This window comes from Chrysemys picta, chromosome 2 (genome assembly GCF_011386835.1).
Source record: "Chrysemys picta bellii isolate R12L10 chromosome 2, ASM1138683v2, whole genome shotgun sequence".
Lineage (NCBI taxonomy): Eukaryota > Metazoa > Chordata > Testudines > Emydidae > Chrysemys > Chrysemys picta.
Window position 1 is genome coordinate 182,775,776 of NC_088792.1, and position 13,445 is coordinate 182,789,220.

General features: G+C 39.4%; 1 protein-coding gene across 7 annotated transcripts in view; it reads right to left on the reverse strand.

Moving 5' to 3' along the window:
* The window catches only part of KIF13A (kinesin family member 13A), a 205,976-nt gene that overhangs the window by 77,791 nt on the left and 114,740 nt on the right, over nucleotides 1-13,445 (reverse strand). For 6 of the 7 annotated variants that reach the window (XM_065585082.1, XM_065585078.1, XM_065585080.1 and 3 more), the window contains 5 exons: nucleotides 9,623-9,715; nucleotides 8,781-8,961; nucleotides 4,872-4,959; nucleotides 3,339-3,473; nucleotides 1,974-2,086 (listed from right to left, as the gene is read on the reverse strand). In XM_065585082.1, coding sequence (XP_065441154.1) covers nucleotides 1,974-2,086; nucleotides 3,339-3,473; nucleotides 4,872-4,959; nucleotides 8,781-8,961; nucleotides 9,623-9,715 — 610 coding nt within the window. Of the gene's footprint in view, nucleotides 1-1,973; nucleotides 2,087-3,338; nucleotides 3,474-4,871; nucleotides 4,960-8,780; nucleotides 8,962-9,622; nucleotides 9,716-13,445 lie in introns of those variants that run through there. The other variant, XM_065585084.1, reaches the window with a different exon arrangement.

Consider the following 13,445-nt stretch of genomic DNA (forward strand, 5'->3'; position numbering starts at 1 on the left):
AGCGCCAGGAGGAGGGCGGAGAGCCCGGCCGGGGCTCTCCGCTCTCCCCGGCGGCCAGAGCGCCAGGAGGAGGGCGGAGAGCCCGGCCGGGGCTCTCCGCTCTCCCCGGCGGCCAGAGCGCCAGGAGGAGGGCGGAGAGCCCGGCCGGGGCTCTCCGCTCTCCCCGGCGGCCAGAGCGCCGGGGGGAGGGCAGCGAGCCCACTGCGGCTCCGCTCTCCCCGGCAGCGGGAACGCCGCGGGGAGGGCAGCGAGGTCAGTCACGGCCCCGCTCTCGGGCCGGAGCGCCCCACCGCGCCGCCCCCCCTCCAGGCACCGCCCCAAGCAGATGCTTGGTGGGCTGGTGCCTGGAGCCTGCCCTGGAAAAATCTACCTCTCTCAAAATAAAAATGCCCTTTTTCCACAAGTGCAAAACAAATACAAGTTCTGTGCCTTCTTGTAAGTGAAAGAGTTAGACAATTCTACAAAGTGTGGGAAAAGAGAGGTAAAGAACACCACAGTACAACACTGAAGGAATTCTCTTCAGCCTTCAAGCATTAAATGGTTCCAAATAGAGAGCAGTGGATAAAGGGGATACAGACTTATACCATGCAAGAACTTAACTTGGGGTAAAAGTACATACAGAAATGAATGAAGAGGGATTTTTTTTTTCTAGTCTCTTTTTAGACATGTTTCAAAGTAAAATTTAGTACTCGTGAAAGATTTGAAATCTATGTATCTCTATCCACAGGAAAGATACAGCATGGACAGAACAAGATTCCAAAACTGCCACCACAATAAAGGATGTAAAGCCTGACTTGGAGGGATCAGGTTATAGGGGAAGTGAAGAGAGTTCACTCTCAATGCCCATTCAGTTCTCAGTATATATGCCAAGACTGCCAGCATGAATGGCAATTAACGTCTCTTGTGGCAATGGTCTTTGTGATGTGTCACTTTTCCACTAGGAGTTAGACTGAGACAACCATCTCATTTCCCGTAGGCCTGTGACCAGCCATGAGATTCATAGTGACCAGAAACTAAAACTGAGAGCTGGAATTGAATCAGTGACCTTGAGGGTTAAGACTCCACATACCACACTACCAACCTAAAGCTATCCAGTTTCCCATCACATGTAGTGATTCTTAACCCTACTGTGCCAATCATGTAAACTTTTTAACATGACACCGTGATGCAAAGTAGATTGGTGTTTACAGAAGAATCTCTGGACCTGTCCAACTTCTAAAAGAGATTAGGTTTTTAATATTATAGTATAAATATTGTTGAAATATACCTCTGCTGTCCTGCTTCCCTTACAGAGAACCAAAAAAGTTGTATGGAAACTTTTAAAATTGGTAATTGAAAAAAGTGCTAGGTTTGGATGCTGCATTTTATCTCATTTTTCCCAGAAATTTATATATTTAAGACAATGGTGATATCATGCTAAGTATTTGTTTTGTGGAATAACACAGTAGTTATGGTAGCAAAATGCCCTATACATTGTCACTGCTTGAGTTACAGATGCCCCTAAGCAACCTTAAACTTACACACCTTCATTGTGACCTATTTTTCTTAAACTGTGAATTATACGCTTACATATTTTTAGCACATGTTGGAGCACAGCCATCCAGTTTTCACCTAATGTTTTATGGTTTGTAGTCTTCCTTTTATGGCTTACAGTCTTTCAATGATGAGATTGCTACATGTGTCTGAAGAAAGTGTGTGTAAATGAATCACAAAGGTGTATTCTTTAAGAGTGCTGTTGTCACTTTTTCCAAATAAGCAGCACAAAGATCTCACCTGAATCATGTATGAATCAGGTTCCCTACGTCAATGTATAATGTGGTGTTCAGCACATAGTTGCTGAAAAAACATAATTAAACTGCTTGTTCACCAGAAGCATCACTTGAAGTGATTTGAGACAAGTGATTCCAGGCAGGCAGTGAAACACTAATCTTGGAAGATTAATTTTCACACTTCATATTTGCCAGTGTCCTTACTTGTTTATGTTGCTGCCTTCCTTCAGACGTTCTCCTGCAGCTCCTGTTTTAGACACTCTCTCGCTACCAGCCAAATCCACCAGGCTGACCTTGCTGACCTTCTCTCCAGAATTCTAGAAGAATGAAACATAGGAGACAAATAGCCAAGAAATGTGAATACAAAATGCTAGAGAATCAGATATACGTGCAGTACTTAAATTCTGCTATACTATGAGCCGTGCATTATGAACAGTGACAAACTAGAGGTGTAAGAGAGCCTGAAGAAAAAGGAATTCCCATAAAGCTTTTTAATTTTTTTAAACAGTTACTCTCATATCGCTTTATCCCTAAGGATTGCACCACTTACGAAATAGCATTAACTATGGTGTAAATTCAATAACTTTACTGGCATGGTAAGCTATTAAAGTGCTGTCAATGCTAGTGCAACAAAAATCTTCTGTCTAGGACAGGTTTTACAGTAGTCAGTCTTAAACAGCATGCTCATCTCTCATTTGGCAACTGGCTGCTTTCATAGTTTTCCTTGTACATTTAATTTCAATCTGAATCATCATCTCTACTAGATGAGCTAAGGGAATCATCAAAGTGTTTCAATTTGACTCAAAAAAAATATTTGAGGATGGATTACCATTTAAGTACCAATGGAAAATAGTTCAAGTTACAATAAAGACAGGATAGGTCTATATTGCAATCAGGGAGTGTGGTTAACACTAGCTTGGGTTTGCCTACACATGCTGCAATCTAGCTACCATGGGTACAATTAGCAGTGGAGCCATGGCAGCATGTGCTTCAGTAAAGGCTGTACAAGCCCGCCCAGGATGCTGGGAACTTATTTGGGTGGCTACCCCGGGCCTAAGGCCTTGCTGCTGTAGCTTCACTGCTGTTGAGTAAAGCTAGCTCAGACATAGCTACACATGCTGCAATCACACTTCCAACTGCAGTGTACTCACACTCTTAAAGACAAAAGAAAAGCCAAACCAAGAGAATACTCATGTGTTCTACCTTTCCACACAAATAATAAACACTAACGGGATCAAAGGAAAGGGTAATGTAATATCATACAGGAAACTGTGTCCCCAGGTGACATTATGACTCTTAAGGCAGAGGTAAAAACTCCCCTCAGGAGTCAAGGCAGCTTAAGTTTTAAAATGGTAGGCCATTTGTGTCTCCTTATCCCAGATTAAGCAGTGCTACTTATAGATGTATAACAGTATTCATCCTGACAATGGACTTCAATTGTGTTCTCCAAGTTTCCTTTAAACTTATCACCCTTGAAATGTAAATCCTGGAGGCTGAGTGGCTGAAAGGAGAAAAATGGCAGCAAGTCCCTCTTATTTCAAACAAGGACCACCATAAACACACACTTACACCAGACTGCAGGTCATAAAGTGTCTGAGTTACTACAATATTGAATACAGCATGAGAGCGGCTGCTTTCCTCATTCATGTTGGTTGCAGCAACCGTTCGAGATTTGTTTCCCTCCGACATCAGGGACTCAATATCCTGGAGCATAACACATAGTAAAAAGCAATGTTAAGATAAAAGTGGGTGAAATTGTTCTTCCCACTAAACAAAATTCTCATTAACATATAAAAGATGAGGACCTTCTCCATACATTTTGAGATATATAGAGTACAAAGGGTGCATAATTTGATAGGCTGAAGTTATTCACACCACTAAATTTCTAAGTGCTGTACTTAAGCCCAGTTCTGATACACACAAAGCTACAATCTCTACTCCTCTGTAGCTGAGAACATGCTGACAACATCCACATTACTAGTCATATTTGTTTAATGCCAGTAATTAGGCCAATAGAAAACCATTTAGACAGATGAACACAACTTGTTTCTTCAGTGAGCAGCACTAATACTATCTTCACTTAATTGGCTTAAAGGGTTACCTCGCTTAGAGACTGTACCTTTCTATATGTATAAAACCAAAGGCAATTATGTTGAGTTTGATACATGTGCTTGCTGACTCTCCTGAGCAAATGTGCATTAAAAAAAAAAAAGAGTTGTGAAAATTCACACTAGCAAAATGTTCTTTTGGAGAGGATTGACTGCATTTGGTTTTCCCCCTTAGCTACCATAATTCATAAAAGTTGGAACCAGAGAAACTGCAATCTGTCAATGATTGAGAGAAACTGCTTTTTTCATTTATTTGAGCTTTAATATTATATTCAACACATACTATCTAAGTGAACCAGAAGGTAGTTTTCATGCTTATATTACTGCCTCAGAAGTATACCAGTCTCTGAAAAGAGAAGTCTTTCCTCCTTTTGTAGTACATGAAAAGTATTAGTGAAGATTTTCTGCCATTTTTTAAAAATACTTAAACAGGTTTTTCATCTAATTTCCTTTATAAAGAAAGCTCCATGCAGCGTGTACAGCATTTCTGTAAATATTAGCTTTTATTGTCTTTTATAAACCTTAGAAACATAACATTTTCAAAAGAGTCAGAGTGACTCAAGTGGGCCCTTCTGCAGCTATGATAAAATCTGATACAAATAATACGCATAATACAAGAAAACTGTAACCAATGGGTAGAAAACAATGAAAATAATAACGAAATATTGGCAAACTTAACACACTGGCTACATATACACTGTAATCTCCAAAAACAAAGAGCCTGATACTGCTGCCACAGAAGGCAACAGGAATTTTTCCATTGACTTCCATGGGGAAAAAAGACTGGGCCAAAATCTTTTAATTGAAATAAATAGACCTGAGTCTTCAGGCAGACATTTTTGTGACTGTCAATAATGAAGCCAAATATTAGAACATGTAAATCATCTCAAAGAACCAAAACATCTGAGTAGATACTGGTTTACATAGTACAAAATTCCTTATCACCCTGTTTACAGAGATGTTATTTAGTTATTTGTCATCAGTTTATATTTACCTCAAAGTTAGTAACAGCCAGCTGAGACAAGCCATCTACATATGGCCCCAATACTTTGTGCTCTCGAACCTTAAGGGACTGCCGGCTCCTTAGGAACAAAGCAGGGTGTTATTTAAAAACTTCCCATAGCAATCTATTATTATGAACTTTATTGGTTAAAAAAGAAATCCATGAAAGTAATTGTCTGAAGTGCCAATATATCAGCTATAGAACTTAGAAATCCATTTTTAAAATTCTGTTGTTGTTTTTTTAAAATGATTAAAGTAATAACAAAACCACCTTCCAGATAAATTCTGGATTTGTTTTGCTCTTATTTCTATTGTTAAATCTACCTACTAGGTTTTAATCATTACAATCTGAATTTGTTTTTAAATGCACACACTTGTTGGAGGGGTGGGGTGAGGGTGGGGGGTTATAACAGACCCTGAAATGCTTCATATTACTTTTTTCTATAGACAAAAATGGAAAACAAACAAAAATCTGGGATGTAATAGAGCAAATCAAGGAAGAAACTTAAACCTTTATATTTTTTCACACTTTATCCAAATGTAACAACCTAATCTTTAAATTGTATCTGTTAATTGACATATACAATTCTGTATATATTGGGCACATATTCACAGTCAGTGGTTTTAAAAAACACCAGAAACCTATCCAGAGAACTAAACCCACCTGCCAGGGCAAATACAAAGTATAAGGGATGGCAGGTGGCTCTCAGTGAAGTCCATGGGACAATGCCTTATTGAGAAGCTCAGCCCCTATCAGTGGCTGCTGGGATGGGGGAGGGTTCTAGGATTTATCACCTAATAAATACAATTAAGTCAACCACTACATATTTAGAGTTTGTCTACACTTAAAAGCAGAGGTTCTCAAACTGGGGGATTGGACCCCTCAGGGGGTCACAAGGTTATTACATGGGGGGTCGCGAGCTGTCAGCCTCCACCCGAAACCCCGCTTTGCCCCCAGCATTTATAATGGCGTTAAATATATAAACAAGTGTTTTTCATTGATAAAGGGGGTCACACTCAGAGGCTTGCTATGTGAAAGGGGTCACCAGGACAAAAGTTTGAGAACCACTGCTTAAAAGGTTATAGTGGCACAGCTGCACTGCTATAGTGCTTCAGTGTAGACACACCAACACCTATAGGAGGGATTCTCCCATGGGCATAGGTAATCTACCTCCCCAAGAGGCAGTAGCTAGGTCGACAGAAGAATTCTTCCATTGACCTAGCGCTATGATCTATACAGGGACTTAGGCCAGTTTAACTATAAGGATCAGGGGTGTGGATTTTTCACACCCCTGACTGATGTAGTTAACCTGACCTAATTTTCTATTGTAGATCAAGCCTTAGGCTTTACAAACCTTCTTCTAGGACTCCCTTCTGTATATCAGTCTCATTGTGACTACCAGGAGAAAGTATTTTCCAACTCCAGAATTCCCTGACTACTACTTCCCCTGCTTCTGGTATTCCAGTCCTCTTCCCCTGTGAATACCTGTACGCCTTGCCTCATAGCTTGCCCGAACAGAGTGAAAGTGACATGATTTCTGATTTCATTGCTATACAGGGTTTTCAATAGAAGAAACTGACCAGAATCAGTTACAGTAGAACCTCAAAGTTATGGACACCTCGGGCATGGAAGTTGCTCATAAATGAAATGTTCCGTAACTCTGAACTAGACCTTACGGATGCCAGCCACGGGGGGACTGGGGCTGCAGCCGGAGGGTGGGGGGCTCAGGGCTTCTGCCCTGCAGGAGCACTAGGACTCAGGGCTTTAGACCTGGGGGGGCACTGGGGCTCAGGGCTTCAGCCCCGTGGCTCCACTCCCAGTTTCAGCCTCACAGAGGGCACCATAGCTCAGGGCTTCAGCCTTGCAGCTCCGTTCCTGGCTTCTGCCCCGTGGCTCCCCACAGTTCCACTCCCAGTTTCAGCTGGGGGGGGGGGGGGGGGGCGCCAGGGCTTTAGCTACGGGGAGAGCGCTGAGGCTAAAACAGGGACTCCCCTCATAGCTAAAGCCCCAAGCCTTGGCACCCTCTGCAGGACTCAAGCCCCAAGATTCAGTGCCTCCCATGTGGCCAAAGCCCCGAGCCTTGACTCCCTCCATACTGTGGCTGAAGCCCTGAGCCCCAGGGCTAAAGCCCCACAGCAGTACAGTATTTGCTGGATTTTTTTGGGGTGAGGTGGAGGGGTCTCTGCTGCTGCCTGATTGATTACTTCCAGTTCCATAAGGTATCCAGTTGACCAATAAATCCATAACTCTGGTGTTCATATCTTTGAGGTTCTAGTGTCCTTTCATTCTGATGCACTATGAGCATTAAATAAGACACTTAAGTTTCTGCATTCTCAGAAGTCAGCACAGCATTGGTTTACATTTACAAGGTTATTTTTGGAACCATAAGAGACAGTTTTTTTAATGCAGAAACTGATGGTTTAGGTCTCCTCTGCTTGCCAGAGGAAGCTTCACATTTGACACTGGAGAGTATGACTGGATTTTTCATTTGTTGTCCATATCGAATTCTACACAAATGAAGGATAATGCTCTGAATAAAATGTCTTTAATTTGTTTTTTAGTTTTCTCATAATTATTCATTCTTTTAAATACAGGGAACTAGGAGAGAAAGATTCAAGGATCATCACTGATGTCTAGTTATAGGGAATGGCTGGATAGACACATGTAATATGTAACACATAATAAGTGCTTATATTAGTTTATGTCCAATTTTAGGGGATAGATTTTTTTGTTTTATTTTGTTTTGAGGGAGTACAGTGGGGAGGGGAGACAAAAGTCATCTAACGAGTTTCAGGCCTAATCCGACATTCCTATCACAATCAGAACTCCTAGTGAAATAATTAGGAGTATGGGGTGTGTAATGAAGGATGCAGGATTGGGCCGTCTTTTCCCTTGTAAGGCTTCCACAAGCACTGCAAGCTGTTAAGAAGAAATTGTGAGTCAAATATTTCTATAAAATAATGACATATGTTAGCTAGTATATCAGGAGTTGCCATATATCACACAGCCACAAATAAGGAAGAATCAAGCTCCCCCAATGTATTGATGAATTTGATATGCCTTTTTAGTTTTCTGTATTTCCCCCACCCCTTACAATCATATGTATTTACTCTGCTTAGTGTTCTTCGTCCTTTAAAATTAATCTACATTTCCTAAAAAGAAAATACTTCTCTATAAAAACATTGTCTTACAAAATATACAAAATCTGAGAATGCTGCTGATATTCAAGGTTACACTTCTGCAACTATGGCAATAAATATTCTTATATCAAATATATTCATCCCTTCTTCCCCATGTAAAAGGACAGCATTCTTTTCCTGTCTTAAATGGATGTATATAGAGATAGTGTGTGTTGTTCAACAGCTGTAATAAGCTGATCCAAAAATGACTAGTTAAAAGGTGCTATTTTAAGCATCTATTCAAATAGATGCAAGTAAGGAAGGGTATGTCTCACTTAAAAAACTACAACGGCACAGCTGCAGCGTTTCAGTGTAGTTACTGCCTATGCCAACGGGAGGGTTCTCCCATTGGCATAGGTAATCCACCTCCCCAATAGCCGGTAGCTAGCTCAGCAGAAGAATTCTTCTGCCAACCTAGAGCTGTCTACACAGAGAGTTAGGCTGACATAACTACATTGCTCAGGGGTGTAAAAAATCCACATTCCTGATTGGATTAGTTATGCCGACCTAATTTTCTAGTATAGGCCAAACCTAAATCAACATAATCATTTTCACGCTTTACAAACTTGGTATTATTTGAGAACAGTTCACTTTAACATTTTGGGCATGTGATCCTTTCTGAACAAGTTTTATACATATACAAGTTCACAAAAGCTTCTCAAACCCTTTCAAAGTGGGTAGTTCTATGTTGCAGTTTCAACTAATATAAAAAGCTACTCACCCTTTAGGGTCTAACAGATCTCTGACCTTCTCATTATAGATTTCCATATACGACACTTCAACTTTAAAGGTCTGAGATTCATTTTCTTCTACAGAGATTCTCTGAAATAAAGCACAGCAGAGCCGTGGGATCAGGCCGAGCTGCTCTGCATTGCCCATCATTGAGAAGGATTTTCCTGAACCTAGAGAAAAGCAAAGGGGAAGAGAAATGGAATGTTTTAAAGCATACTGCAATTTCTCAAATAGTCACTAAATTATTCACACAATGTATGTTTTCCAGTCCCGTTTATTCTTCAAGAAGCACCTAAGAGAACAAAGTGACTTGGAGGACACCAAGCAGTCAGCATGTTCATCTGAGTGCAAAAGAAAAGAAATAGTTAAATCAATACAGGAATCTTTCACAACACCTCTACCACAACTGCCATTTATTGGCAACCCTTGTTGTCAGTCTCACCTGACGCACACAAAAGAATGAATGGGCACAGAATATGAATTTCCAATTCAATCCTAGATGGTGGCTCCTGCAGGTAGAAACTAAACATCCATTTACAACTATGTAAGGAATATTGCACTGCCACTGGCCTTGCTGAACCCATTTTCTGTTTAAATAGAGGATGACTTCAATCTCCAGAGCTGTCAATCAAGTACTTAGTTAAAAATGAAACAGAAGATATAATACTGTAGTAAAACAATGGTGTTTGAAGGATTTTTTTATTTTTACTGTTTTCCCACAGAATTTTTAGATTCTCTTTTCAGTTCTAATATTTTTGTTTGATTCCCCGCCATACACTCACAAAGAAGCCATCTCCACCTTTTCCTCAGATCAACAGAAGACCCTCTCACCTGTCTGTCCATAGGCAAAAATACAAGCATTATATCCCTGAAAGGCCTTTTCAAGAATTCCTTCTCCAAGGCACTTAAACACCACTTCTTGACCTAAAATAAACAAAAACAAAATAGCAAATCAAAGAAACACCACAGTTTATTTTAAATAAAGGAGCAAGATTCTTAAACTTTGAGTAAATTGTGATTTTACTGACACTGAAATCTAAAAGGAAATTTTTGTTCTTCTGAGAGCATTGCTAAGGAAGAAAAACCATCATTGTTAATACACAAAAATCAAAATGGCCAAGATTTCAAGCCTGGTTGCCTAAAACTGGCACCACAAGCTATATTTAACTATTTAAAAAAAGTTGCCCAGTTTTCATAGGTCCTGAGCACTTCACATTTACTTCAGTGAGAACTACAGGCATCCAACACCTCTGAAAATCAAGCAACTAAAATTAGGTGCCTAGAAAAGAATCTAGGTGGCTAAACTTTAAGGCAACCAAGTGTGAAAATTTTAGCCAGTATGCATTCTTGAATTACAAAAATACACATGGAGTGTAGTAGCAAAATTGCTAATTACTGCAGCATCACTATTATAATGTGTTAGTGTCCCAGTTTAAATAACACTTACTAGAGATTGTCCCAGCTATTCACTCTTGTGATCTGGTTCTAAAGTTTCAATAAAAGCCAGTTATTTTTCTTCCCATGTCAAGGTGACACCTTGAGCAAAATGAAAGAATTGAGATTTTGTCTAGGGATAATATGTATATTATTGGGCTGAATGTCTTAGCTTAGCATATATTCCAGCCTTTTTCTTTTCCTGGTAAATATTAGTTTGAAAATCTAGATACAAAGATCCCATACGAAAATCCTCAGTTGTGTGCAACAGTCATAGAAGATTTTAAGCATGCTTTAAGCTCTATGAGCCAAGATATGAAAGTAGGAACAGTGGATGTCATCCAAAAGTTCAGACTCTATGCACCACCAACAGGGCAAGTATGTTGTGTATTTTGAGCTCTGCTCTGGGAAGTGTGCCATCTACATCGACTCCCAAAATAAGCAGTGTTGAGTTAAGGTTGGGTTTGGGGCGGGGTGTGTGTGTTTTTAACCTTTTACACACTGTATAGTCATTTTGTAGAATATTTGATGGTCATTGCTGCTTATCTCTTATTTAAGTCTGAGCTGTTAAAACACTGAAGTGCAACTAGCCAAACTTTTCCTTGGCTTAGCGGATATGCTGACGAGTTTAACTGCTCTCAGATAAGGCGTATTTTGAGAGCATTTTTATTTATATACACACACAAATGACAATATTTGACTAAACAAAATATTGCAATTCATGTGTGTATATAAATAAAAATCGATTTTGATCCCACAAAACATTTCTGAACTGAGAGCAGTTAAACTCATCAGCGTATCTGCTAAGCCAAGGAAAAGTTTGGCTAGTTGCACTTCAAAGTGTTTAAACAGCTCAGTCTTAAATAAGAGATAAGCAGCAATGACCATCAAATATTCTACAAAATCACTATGCAGTGTGTAAAAAGTTAAAAACAAACTTCCCAACCTTAACTCGGCACTGCTTATACAGAGGGAAAGAAAAAAAGAACAGGAGTACTTGTGGCACCTTAGAGACTAACAAATTTATTTAAGCATAAGCTTTCGTGGGCTACAGCCCACTTCATCGGATGTAACCCACGAAAGCTTATGCTCAAATAAATTTGTTAGTCTCTAAAGTGCCACAGGTACTCCTGTTCTTTTTACGGATACAGACTAACACGGCTGCTACTCTGAAACCAGAAAAAAAGAGGAGAACCCCATTTGCATTCCAGCATTGGATTGAATTACCTCAAGGTAAAAAGTAGAAGTTTCAAATAACACAAGGTGATGAATATAGGGGATACAATATATATCTCCATAACTGCTAAGCAGACTCTTCTGTGAATTTCATAACTCAAATATGCCAAATGATGCAAGGATGTAGACAACTGCTGCAGTCTGGAATATGGCACTTTTGAAATTACCACAGATACATCAGTGTTCTGTTACCTCAATTCATCATATAAAAAATTTTCACTCATTTATAATATATTGAATGATACACATTGTCCAGTCATATCTATTTTGTACAACTTGAAATTTGTCTTGTTACAGGTACTTCATTACCCATTAGCAGCTTAAAACAATCAGCAACATCCTTTATTACAGTGAGAGATTTCTGTGCCACAAATCTGTCAGATAATTAAAAATTTTAGTCACTTGATGCCTTAGAAACAATTCTGCTGAAATATGCACTTTCTTTCTTCCCATATTTTTACTGCTAGTGAAATGCAGTTGAAAACACGATCTTTGTGGCTTAAGAGTTTATTTCCTCCTGTAGTTTACTTTTTGGTTGAAGTCACAACCCTCCACAATATTGCAACCATCTCTACAGTAAGCAATTGGGATGTCTTTCTTAGATGCTATGGTGATAAGCACTATAGAAAACACTAAGACAGTTATCACGGATATTTGGGTGAAGAATATGCAGCACCAATCAGAGGATCTAAGAATGCACAAATTTGCTTCTTCAGCCAACTCCTGATGGCACATTCTGGAGTTATCAAAGCATTCATTTCACAAGGAGCCACTTGCTTTTCTGCCAGATAAGACTGCAAAGTTAAATGGTGATTGAGGTTGAATATGTATATTTCAAAGAAGGTAAAATTAAAATTCAGTAGAGCGCTTGTGGGGAAAGAAAACAAGAAATATAAAAAAAAATCTATTTCGGTACGGAAGACACATTGCACCCGCTCCTGACCAGTAATACGAGGAGGACTTCCAACCTATCCCAAAAGAGAAGATGGAAATAAAGTAGTATAGAATGGAGTACATGTGTGATGGATATAATCTGGCCTGCAGAATCTTTATTACTGATGACAATGCAGATGTAGGCAAGACCATAGCTTGACTCAAGACCAGTTGAGTTTTTGCAGGGCTGGCAATCAGGAAAAAAAAAATTAAATTGAGCACCACTTGCTCTGGAAGACATTCAGACACTAGTACAGAAACCTAACGTGCCATTTTTACAGTCACTTTTCAGATCAGAACCACTCTAATACAGATGTATAGAGTATTGTTTAGTCTAGACTAGAAACTGTTATGGGATAAAATGAAACTTACTTTCAAAATGCATTCACAAGAGAAAAAGAAGAATTTCAATTTCTATTACGTGGAATATATATATATATATATATATATATATATTTGGACAAGGCAGTGGTATTGTTGATGGTAACTGCATGGAAACAAGGAAATTCTGAGTTATGGTTCCCACAGACACCTCATCTCTTTCCTCTTTCAGTAGGTTTCTTTTTAATTTTCATTAGAGTTTTTTGTTAAGTCGTCACAAACTCTATGAGAATTATATAAAATTATGCAAATGTACATCTATGATTATAGGAAGTAAATGAAGTGCCTTTGTATTATACCGCTATATACTGTATTTGCTGAATAATCCCATGCTGCCCACTGTTAATACTTTGCATTTCTATAGGACTTTTCATCAAAGTACTTTTTAAAAGTGGGTAGAGCATTATTAAAATTCCATTTTACGGACAGCATAAGTCAATTTACCCTTCCACAGAGTGAATCTTTGACAGATTTGGGAGCAAAACAAGTTTCCCAGCTCATGGCATTATACCCATTGCCCTAACCACAGCTCCTCTTTACAATAAAGCAAGTGAAAATGACAAGCTTGTCTACACAAATATGTGGTTTGTGGCAAACTGGGGTGTAAATCTACCCTGCACTAGTCTGCTGTGCACTAAGCATTGCTATGGACCCTGCTGCTGCATACTGA